The sequence below is a fragment of the Anopheles nili genome, chromosome 3, assembly GCF_943737925.1.
Source record: "Anopheles nili chromosome 3, idAnoNiliSN_F5_01, whole genome shotgun sequence".
In the NCBI taxonomy this organism is placed as follows: Eukaryota; Metazoa; Arthropoda; class Insecta; order Diptera; family Culicidae; genus Anopheles; species Anopheles nili.
This window is the reverse complement of record NC_071292.1, coordinates 28,869,459-28,881,170: the sequence shown is the minus strand read 5'-3', so window position 1 is coordinate 28,881,170 and position 11,712 is coordinate 28,869,459. Positions and strand designations below refer to the sequence as shown.

At 47.4% G+C, this 11,712-nt stretch overlaps 1 protein-coding gene across 1 annotated transcript; it reads left to right on the top strand.

Annotated features, from left to right (window-relative positions):
- Positions 1-5,871: 5,871 nt before the first annotated feature.
- On the top strand, positions 5,872-11,712 carry LOC128724002 (uncharacterized). The gene is made up of 3 exons (XM_053817767.1): positions 5,872-6,187; positions 9,884-10,033; positions 10,400-11,712. The coding sequence occupies exons 1-3, from the start codon at positions 5,872-5,874 to the stop codon at positions 11,710-11,712; spliced, it is 1,779 nt and encodes a 592-aa protein (XP_053673742.1).

Here is an 11,712-nt window from a genome sequence, read left to right as displayed (position 1 = left end):
AGATACTTTTTAAGACAGTTGTAACATCAGGTAACGAAGCTCGTACATTTTAAGAACGAATTTGCAGTACCAAATGGCCTGATAGAAAATGAGGGTTTGCTAGAAAAGATGCTCAAAAAACTTTATCAAATATATAATGTTATTGGCAGCAATAATTTACGAATTTTCTTAAATATCATACATGATTCAAAATGTAAAGCTAGCTATGAAAAACTAGGATTAAAAAACCTAGTTTAGCTCATTTTCATTACTGCAGGTCATTCCTCTGGCAGCATAATATGCTACAGTAATGCAGTACAGCTAGTGACCACTAGAGGGCGCTGCATACAGATCTATGCATAGTTTTAACTTTGACCGCGGTGTGGTAAAATCGCAAGTATCTGTAAAAAGATCGTTGTAATACAGGGTGATACACAACAACGTCTATGTAACACCGTTTACATAATAATTTAAAATGTTTTATGAGTAAGAAATAGTAAATGATTACATACTCCATTCATAAATTTGATGGAGTATTTGACAGCCAACATCTGCAAAGTATTTGAATGATCATCTGCACCATAAGCAGAACTGTTATGACTGTTGTAGTTTAATTTTAAGTATTCAAAAACTAGCTGAGTATACTCTTGTTAAAAGAACCTAAAATTAACTCTCACACTCATAACTCATCATTATTCTCAGTACCCTCCATTAGTTATAAGAAAATTAACGAAGTATATAAGGAATGTTACCTCAAAACATGTAAAACGCCATAATTGGCGTCCACACTAGCACCATCATATCCAGCAAATCAAAAAGCTACCACTAAAAGATACATTGTGCACAACTTATTCACAATCCTTCCATTTGATATATGGCTTCATTTTCTCACTGCTCACGTTCACAGTGAATTAACGCTCGAAGAAGCGTTACTATCAATCATTCAAGCGTGCCGATCGTCAACTCGTTACTCGTTGACTTTCTGCCAGACCGACGTGAACTCTAACCAACCAGCTGCAGCCCGGAGCAGGCTTGTTGCAGCATTGCACCCGACCTTTGACCCTTCGATCTGAATCATGCATATCTGCTGCCGTCTCTAACCTCACTCAATCGCTCAGGTGTTGATAGGTGGATTGATGATGACGAGAGAAAACCCTCCCGTTTCCCGTGATTTCCCAACTTTTCCGCATCCCGACCCGGGCGATCGACCCGACACGCAGACGAGCGTGTGTCATGTCGCCAAGGCCCGTTCGCGTGCCACGAGCACTTGACTTTCGTTTAAAGGCGCCTGGAATCTGGCCCCACTACGCGAGCGCTCCTAGAGCCATGTTGACGAAGCCGCGTAAACATGGTTGCTCGCTCGGAAACACTTTCCACCATGGCGCATGGTCGGGAGGACGGGTGAGATGATGGAAACCAGAAACCGAAAGAAAAGTGAAATTACTACATACCGGCCCGCGTCGTGGAAGCTGCACGTGGGGGTTCGGGAGAAGAAAAAAAACGCCTCACAAGAAGACAAATAAGCCAACGAAGAAAACGCAGACGAAGACAGTTCCCATCGGGCTCACGACGATCACGAGGATGATTAGTGGTTAGTGGGTTTGTGGGTATGGGCCTTTTTTTTTGTGTGGTTTTCCAATGCTTCCGAGAGACGATGATACGTTTTTTTTTATGTTGTGACTATGGGATTGAGTTTTTAGTTCCGTCGGTGGGGTTTTTTTTTTTGTGCGTGTCTCCTCTCTCTCTCTCTCTCTCTCTCTCTCTCTCTCTCTCTCTTTCTACTCCAGCGCTAACAACCAACGCAAACAGAGGATACAGGCGGGTTTTTTTTATTTTACCGGGACGCTCGTTTTTGTTTCTCCCTGCCAGCATTATTACTTTTGCGTCTTGTGCCGTGGAATGTGGCCATTTTTTTCGCTTTTCGTTTGTTTGAGTAAGTGTTGTGAGCCTGTTCGCGTGTTTTCGGGAGACTTACCTTGGCAGCGAATGAGACTCGCATGGCTCGTTTTTTTTTCTTCGTTTCGGTTGCGAGCAAATTGTAGCAACTGCCGTACGAAATGGGGTCATGTACGCGTCTCGGGGCCACGGGTCTTCGTCAATTGGGCGCGCGCGTAATGGAACGCAACGGAACGCACACGCCGTGAAGGGAAAGCCTTAGACACCCTCTTCCTGGGGGTCGATGACTCGTGGTTTTTGCGGGAGGTCGGCCCTTGCGGGTGTCCAGTTCGACCCGGGAGTTAAGGAGCTTTTTGTTTTTTGCGCTCTTTGGGCTGGAGAAGGCTGAAGAAGATGGTCAGTATTAATGGGCGGCTGGGTGGGAAAGATTAACGACTGAGCGTCGCCTTGGGCGATCGATCAACTTGGCGCCATTTTCGGTGGATGGCATGCGGCTGGGTGCTGGTGATGATGGCGAAACGAGGAAGCATCGGGTTTAAAATGGAGCAAATGAGCGAAAGGAAACCGATAGAGCGATTAGCGGCGATTTCGGTGTGATCTAACACGCGATGGGCTGCATTCCATCAATGTAGAAATTTAGCTTTGGAAGGGTTTTTTTTTCATAGATATGAAGTCAAATGTAGAGGTGTTTCTAATTGCGCCGTTTTGAAAATGTGTTTTTGCATTGGGAAGCTAACAGGTTTCTTTTTTGTAAAGCATTTTTGATATTCCTTGAATGAACTTGATAAGGGTAAATAAAATACTACAATAGACACTATAGCTCCCAAAAAAACGAGATCAACCTTTGCATTGCGCTTTCATGAGCTTCTCTAAACAGTGTTTGAAGAATATAATCAAATTCATAATTGCATTTAAATAAAAATCGTCAACTATCTGTTGAAATTATGACATGAAATGCGTTCTCTTCACTCGTTTGCCTGTGCGATATTGCTCTGGGATATTTACTAAGCAGCAGCTGATGTAATCAATCTTGAACAAACTACTTTAATTAAGATGCACTCTTCTCACACATCCCTTTAGCTTCCTTTAGCTAGATCAAACCATCCATCCGCAACGTTCACCGAGAGCCCTCGAAAGCCCACTGGAGCATCTCACTCAACGCTTTCAAGAGCCGTGCTGGGTGCAGCGACCATCTGTGATAATGCCCGCCCCTACCTAACCGGTAGGTAAACATACACATTTGACCTTCCCCTCTTAAGGGCACGATCAAGTACCATCTCTCCATCTCCTCCGGACCACACGGGAAAAAACCACACACTCTCATCCACAGTCGGCATGACTCACGACGGAAGAAAAGAAAGATCTTTCTCCAGCAGCATCCAACGGCAATGAAAGCGATCGCGCGCCCGAGTTCGCCTCCAGTGATCGTGCGGAACGGACGTGTGTCTCTCGGTGTTGCGCGATCCGCGATAGGTGTTGCGTTTTTTTTTTCATCTTCTCTCTTCACTCTGCCAGGTGAAGGTTCGTACGCGAGTGCAGCGCTGGTGCATCGTTGATGCGGGCGTTAATGTGGCGTTAGATGTGCTGTTAATGGGGGTGATCGGTGCCGTTTAGAGGGCGTGATCTGGGAATTATGCTGTGTTTGGATAAGCGAACTGTTTGAGTGACGCGAATCGTGATATAGAGCTCGATAGTGTTGTGGTGCCGAATGATGAGTTGAATTTCGAAAGTCGAATATTAAAATCCCATTAACTAAATGATCCATCCGAATCGAACGAAGACAAGGACACGGAGAGTGACCTGTTTTTCGTTTTCGCACGGAAGACAGTTCAGTCGCATTTTGGTCGCGTGGCGATTAAATTGACGATATGTTCGTTTTTTTTTTATTTCGTGAGCTGCGTTCGGGTATGGCCTGAAGCCAACGCAGTTTGACGAGTTTTTTAAAAAACCCCACCACCACCACACACTCACACGGCGTGTCTCCACACACGCGCGCGCGCGCGTGCAAACCCTTCCTCGGTCGGTCGTCCAGTAATTGGAGAAAGTTCGTTGCCGCAAGTCGGTTTGCGTGCTGGCCCCGGTTATGACCGGGTGGCTTAGTGGCCGCCATTCTGTGGTGGTTTTCCGGACCGGATGGGGATGTTGGAGACCGGTGGGAGGGAGGTGGGCAATAATCAGCGGCCGAAAGGTCTCACAGTGACACTTTTTGCGCCGTGGGAAGGTCACCAGGTTTGGTGAGGCGAGTAGGGGGTTTTCATTCAAAAAGTTAATTTTCTATCACTTTCTTGGAATGATTGGTCAACCCGAAGGGTGGGTGGGGATGAATGTGAAATTAATTGACGATAGATTGCAATAAATCCGTTCGTTTGCGATGCGAGTCCTTGATGGTTGGCTGCTTTACGTGAGAAGAAGCCGTACAGAAACGGGTCAGGAAGCCGTAGGAAGAGGATATTTATATTTTGGAATCCGCAAAAACCCGTAAAAATCGATTTTGAGTGACGGTTGGTAGAGGATCATCGTTTCCGGGGTTCGCGATTAGCTATTTAAATACACGTGCAGTGTTTCATTGGGCTCATTTTAAGCGAATAAAAATAAGATAACCCAATTTAAAATCTGAATAATCTAAATGTCGATTCATATGCCGATTTTCCTATACTACAAACGAGTTGGAAACATTCAATTTGCAGCAATTTGATCAGAATTAATTCCAAATAATAATCTGGGTGTTGTTTTCCGTATATTTGAACCTAAATCTGCTCATAATTGACACATCAAATCTGGTTACTTTCCTCGTCCAAGCGTGCAGTCATCGCAGCAGGCTGTTTGTTTCCGAAGCGCTCGGTCGTATGTTTTCGTATTCAAATTGGAATCGACCTGTAAGCGGATATTTGTTGCTTATGCTCACCTGTACAAAATACTGCACCCAATCTACCACCCCTTTGTTTACGGGGTGCGGATTAATGCGTTAGTATGTCGGTGGAATAAAAATATTGGTTCGCTCGAGAAAGACTTGTTTCCTTTCTTTTTTTTTTTTTACATGAATATGAAACGCATCCAGCACAGTTCGGTCGAGCACACACACAGCCATCTAACGGCGTGTTGCTGCAGCCCGCAAAAATTTACGATCCGAAAATTGTTCTCGCTTTTCACTTGCCGGCGGCGAAAACACGGACACGCGATAAGGACGAACAATTTTCATCACTGCAAGTGCTATAATTTATGCATTCATTTTACGGGTGCCGCTCTGCAGTCACCTTGTGTGTGGTGTGTCCTGGTGGATGCCATAGTGTTCGTGTGAGTGTACGTGTAACAAGAAGCCGCGTGAAAAGCTGTTGTTTGTCCGCAAACGGCGTGAAAGAGTGTCCTCGTACGACGTGTACGGCTACCAATTCGAATGACATCTCAGCTCGACGCCTACTAGGACTGCCCGAATCAGGCCGCCATTTTTCGAGTTGCGTACGATGGAGCAACCCGAGTGCCGAATGTAAATGCCCAGATTTATGGGCGACACTTAAAAACAAATCAAATTACCGAAGCTACTGAATCCTAATTAATGACGGACGATAACGCCGCGAGTTTGTGGGGGGGGGGAAGGCGTTAGCAATGAGCTTTCAAAGATGGCCGGAGGAGCTTTATTTTTCCTTTTTTGAAAATCCTAGGTTATTCATTTTTCTCCCTTCTCCCCAGACGGTGCCAGTGAACTGCCAAATAAATGCCGCCGATCCTCGCCGGCAAGAACTGAGTGTGAGTGTGTTTGTGTGTGGTGCGGAAAAGCTATCCGTGTTGTGTGGGAAGCCACCATCGGGCGTTTTGTGGTCATAATTTTTCATTATGTGAGAGCTCGGCTCGTTGTGCAAGAAGGCAACCGGAACAGGACGAATAATGGCCCCGGAACGGGTGGCCTTCGAAAGTGAACACCCAGCGCGTCGAAAATTCTGGACCACCGGCCGTTCCGACCGGCAGTGCACGAAAAGGACTCCCACAGGACGCTCGAGCATGGTGCTGGTGTGTGGCCTGTGGGTTGTAGGGTTGGCCGTGGTTCTGCGGCCTTGCTCGGGTGCACCCTCACTCGCAGCCAAATCCTGGCCCTCGATGAAGACGTACGACATCTGGGGACCACCGCGTGATGGTGGCGAGTCAGGGGCAAGGTCGAGCAGCGATTCCTTCGACCCAGTTTCGCGCCACAACGGTACAACCGGTTCCGGAGGGCGGCGTAGTCGGTACAGCTACGACGTCGAGCCGGGCGCTTCCTTCTACGGTGACGCAAGTCGAGCGAACGATGGTTCGGCCACGGGAAGACGTTCCGCGAAAGGTAAGCCAAAGTACGGGGTGAAAGTTTTGCTGCTAATCGTTGTGCCTCGTGCCACCCTGTGTGCCACCGGGTGTGTCTGGTGCGTTCTGGAAGCGTTTCGCTGTGTCATTTGGTGGGGTGGTGGCCATGGATAAGGGAAATGAAAACGGGGTACTCTTCGAGAAAGTGAGATCGGAACCGGATCGTGCAGGTACAGGGCAGGATGGGGCGTTGTTCCGCGTAGCCACATAATTGCGGAGTGATTGCATCGATCGGATTGGCACGGTGGTTGCTGTGTTTTATTCGATGGATGGTGGATTTTTGGATTTTCTTTTGGGTGGTTGTGAGAAAGTTCTGAGGGTTTTATGGTAGGCCGCACCCTTTTAAAGGGAAGTACAGAGCTTTTGCGTTCGTTGAAAGTGTTTTTTTTTATCAAAAAGATGTTTGATGGCATGATTTAAAGCCCTTAAAGACCTTGTGAAACTCACCAAATATGCTGTTATTTGTCTCAACACTTACACGCTATTTCCAATTTATATTTAGTCTTTTGATTTTAAAGTTTGCAATAGTTGTTTGAAGAGAATCATCAGCAGACTAGCTCTAGTGTATGATTAAGATCCCGAACTCGTATATCAAACATCAATAATAATAAGCAATGCACGTAGAATAATAGCAACATAAATTGATCTTGGTTATGTTTTTGGGTTGCTTGCTCCAAATTACGAACATACTGGCTGGAAGCTTAAAGTTCTTTATTTGAGTAGAAGATTAGAATTAGTAGATTGGAGTTAGAAGGGTCAAACTTGTCAGTATCTCCGTAACTGCAACCGGTTGCAGATCCTTTTGTTCTGAGCAGCATGTAGAATGCTCAAGCATCGCCGAAAGGACAATCAATGAGAGTAGGACAAGAGTAAACGAAGTGTCATCCTTCTTGCATACAAATGAAGGGTTTAAATGCTGCAAGGTAGCAGTTCTTAATTTCTGCAATATTCTTCTTCTTTGACACACCGGTAGCAGAGCACGTTATGCTGACTCGAGCAGGTCACGGATTGGTTTACGAGGTCACTCGGTCCTAGGGTGCAGTTCTTCTTCCGGTTGCATCACAAAATGGTGTCGAGTGGGTCACTGGTGAATACCTTTCGAGTTGAGCAAGAGCAACCAGACATTCTCATTACATGCTGCAGCTATCGAATACATTCAATTTTTGCCATCTTTTGAATATGTGGTTTTGTCTTTGTTTGGGTCCACTCAAAGTAGTGGTTAAACCTTTTACACCACATGGCATGGGTATATACGCCACCGAAGATATTTCGAAACAGTCGTCGCTTGAAAGCTGCAAGAACATTTATTAAGCAAGAGTAACATTATTAAACCTGTACGAATATTTACTACATTTTTTCGAGGTGTCATAAGAAAATAATTAAAATATATAACCTTGTACTTAACATTTTCTTTCAGCTGGTAGCTTCATATTGAGCGAAATGCATCGAAATTATAAGAAATATTCCCAAAAGGAATGTTTATTCTCGACGATTCGTTTCCAAAAGAATGTGAGACAAAATTTGAAATGCATTTCCAATCTATTGTGTACTTGTTTTAAAACAAAACTGTAATCCGTGGGGAATTATACCGCCAGCTTTGTAAGCTGTTGGATCAATAGTGCATTTTTCTCACGAACCATTCGATTGCAAAACACGCTCTGTACCATTGGAGAAGCAATTCAGTTGTTTTTTTATCTTCATAATATTTCCGTGTATCCATTCAACGGTACATAATTTGCCATTTTTTTTTATATCTAATAGAGTGTAGTGCTTACAAGCTGTTCCTTCGTAATCGTCATTTTTGTGCCACTCATTCATGCATGCATTGCATAGCTTGCGGCGTTTATGGTTAAACGACGGATAATCCTGTATAAGCTGGCTTTCTTTTACTACAAGCTCAAATAAACGCACCTCGTATCAATACTTTAGCTTCCGGAAATGTGCACGATTCCACCTAAAGCCTGCAGAGCGGAAGTTACTTTTGTGAGCTTGAGCACATGCTCCTGTGAACTGAGGCGCACGGCAACCAAATATTGAAATGCAAAGTGAACATCACCACGTCAGCACGCTCCTGCCGGCAGCGGTGGCATAAGTTTATTTAGCTGCAGGCACACACACACAGATAAATACTCGCCCCTAGAGTTTGTCATGCATGATGAACGACGCCACATGAGAACACCGCCACTGCAACCATATTACTTAATCAAATGCACCGAGAGCTTTCAGAGAGCTTCCGCCTCCGGAGGTTGGGTTGCATCGCCGCCAGCAGCCGTTGATGAACCAGGAAGTTAAATGATTACTTACTCGTGGGTGAAAGCGAGCAAGCAAAATCAAGGACTCCGACGGAACTTGACTTGCGTTCGTTCGTTCGGTTCGCTCGGTTCGGGTGCAACTTTGTGCCAGCACACAACAAGCGCGAGGCAAACCATCAAGGACTCCGATAGCCCCTCCGTTTTTGCAGGTGGTTGTTGGTTAAACAGATCTGACACCAAATTAACAAACGGAGAGAGAGAGAGATGGCACGTAATGCGCTTACAAGATAGAACACTTTCCGGTTCCACGCCACGCGACCAAACGGGAAAAACAATAACAAAAATAGCGCACTATCCCAATGACTATGGTCTTCTGCGTTGCTGTTCTCGGTCGTAATGCGCGCCCGGTCGGTGCGACTAGCTGTTGTACAAGCTCTAAACACGGTCCCTGGTTCACGTTCGTCCTAGTTCACGTCCCCTCCTAGTCAGTCTCCGGCTCGTGGTGGAAGGAATCCGGTACATAAAGTACGCTAGCGCACGGAGGGGTTGGACAAACTTTCCCTCATCGTCGACATCGTTCTCAGCGTCATCGTCGTCGATGGAAAGGCAAGCGTCCGGAGTTCGGGTGCACCATCGAATGCACCGAGGAAACTGCATCAAGCGGTGGGTTGAGATCACATTCTAGACACGCTTTCTTCACCATCCGAGCGAAAGTTGGTTGTGCTGGTTTTGGAGCAAGTGAGGAGCAAGGACCACGCGCGGTGTGGTTAATTGGGTGCTGAATAATCCATGGCGAGGCTAAAGTAATCGTAAATGGGTTGTAAGAAGCGACGGACACCGTTCGTCCTGAGAGTGAGCGTGCGGGCACGATTTAAAGCGAGTCCTGGCCCATCGATCGACCGATTGGCGTGCGGGTGTTGAAGTCGAAACTGGTGTCCTTCTAACTCGATGCGATCTCGATAAAGCTGGGAGTGCAATTTGGGGTTTTGAGGGCGCATCCTGGGAAATAAGGACGCTTAATCGGTACCGCGGTCGAATGGATGGGAGTTTTGTGTCAAGATTTGCGAAACTTCGCTGCGAAGCTGGCTTTAACGGCTCACCTGATGTTGTCTCGGTTGGCCCGAGTGAGCTTTTCTTCCTTGGCCCCGTGTATGGGTGACGACCTTCCTTTGTGGTCACGTAAGCAAATAGAGCCTTACCTTGCGTTCGGAAGACACGGTATTACCTTGAGGGCAGCTTGCGACGGCTTCATTACCAATCCACTGAGGAAGCTCATGCATAGTTGAGCGCTGTGCTGTGCAGCATCTGTCGTTGTAGCCGGATTTCGATACTCCGTCACCGGAGTTATCCTTCGTGTAGCGTATAGCCAACTAAACCTTCTCTCTCTCTCTCTCTCTCTCTTGCTTTCGTGTGTCTCTTTTCAGTGTTGAACTTCCTGCCGGTGCCGGTCGATGACGAGTGCCTTTCGGATGATGGACGTCGAACCGGCATGTGCATGAACGTGTACGAGTGTCGCATCCAGGGTGGTACGGCTCGAGGCCAGTGTGCGCTTGGCTTTGGCGTGTGCTGTGTGTGTAAGTGCCCTGGAGGGGTTCCCAAGGATCTTTGACACCTGCTTTAGCTTCGTTTGCTGGTCGCTGAATTTAAGACTTTCAGGGGATTAGTAAACTCCATTTCAGCGCGTTGATTGGGATTTGGTTAATGATCCTTTTTTTCACTAATTAATCTGATGGAATGAAAGTCGATCGATTGGTGGAGTTTTATGTTGTGATACCTACGTCAACGATGCCCTTTGCTGATGTGTTGAGTCAATGAATGGAAGGAATCTTTGAAATGAAACAGCGAATCCAGCAACATAGCTGTGGCAATTTCCAACGTTTCCACGATCGATAAAGCTCTCTCTTTACGCAAAACTAAAACCCTTCTATTTTCTCACGCAGTCGTCGCCACCTGCAACGAAGAGATCGTCAACAACATCACGTACTTCGTGTCTCCAGCTTTCCCGGGGATCGTGCCCAAAACCCTCGAGAGCTGCAAGCTACGCATCAAACTCATGAACCCCGACATCTCGCAGCTAAAGCTTGATTTCATCCATTTCGCGCTCGGTCAACCAAACCGCCGGACGGGCGTGTGTGAGGGTGATCTTTTCCGGTTAGCCGGTGGAGTCTCCCCTTTCGACTTGTGCGGACAAAACTCGGGCCAACACCTTTACTACGATCTGAGCCCAAAGAGCCGTGCCGACGAGCTGATCGAACTGGAGATGAATTTCGCCTCGCGTTCGTTCGCCCAACGTCTGTGGGAAATCCGCGTGTCTCAGATCCCGTTCAGTCAACGATCACCCACCGGTTGCATGCAGTACTTCACAGGCACGGAGGGTCTCATACAGACGTTCAACTTCGCTGAGAATGGCCGGTATTTGGCCAACCATAATTATCGCGCTTGTATTCGCCAGGAAAAGGGCATGTGTTCGGTTGCGTACGAGCCTTGTGACGATCAGTCCTTCCGGATCGGGTTACCTGGGTCGGGAGGATCTTTCGGTGGTGCTGGTGGTGGAGGTGTTCCAGCAGGACCCCTAGCTTCACCCGGGTTCCCTGGAGTCCCAGGTGCGACCGGAACGGGTCCATTCTCCGATCCATCGCTGGCGGACGATCCACTTGCTCCGGCGGCGGACATTCCGGTGGAGACGGCTCCCATCGCTGATCCTGTCGTGGAAGCACCTCCAGAGGCACCTCCGGCAGCGGATCTAGAACCAGCTGCAGATGAACCTGTGGCGGCTGAAACAGACCCCGAGGAGGTAGCCGCCGATGATCCGGAGGCGGTCGCGGATGATGAAGGTTCCGGCGGTGGTACGGGTGGATTTTTCGACGGGTTTTTTCCATCGTTTTTCTCACGCAGCATCTTCGACGAGGATGGGGATGAGAACGATCGTAAGGATGGCCGGCGACGTGGTCGTTCAGGACGGTTGCAAGGATGGCAGAGCCGTCAGTTCGAGGGAATAAATTGTCTCGATCGAATCACGCTGCCGTGCATTGTGGAAGATTTCATCGGTGTTGGGATGGGTGATTTGCCCACGTGCAGACCTGTGCACTGTGGGAATTCGCTTTGTCCACCGGGAGTTTCACCGTGTCGCGTGGAAACGTCGGTGACTCCGTTTCGGTTGGGGATACACTTTGGTGAGGGCATTGATCGGGGCAGCCCAGAAGACAATATAGGTGCGTGCATCCGTTACAATCAGATTCCGTGCGCGGGATAG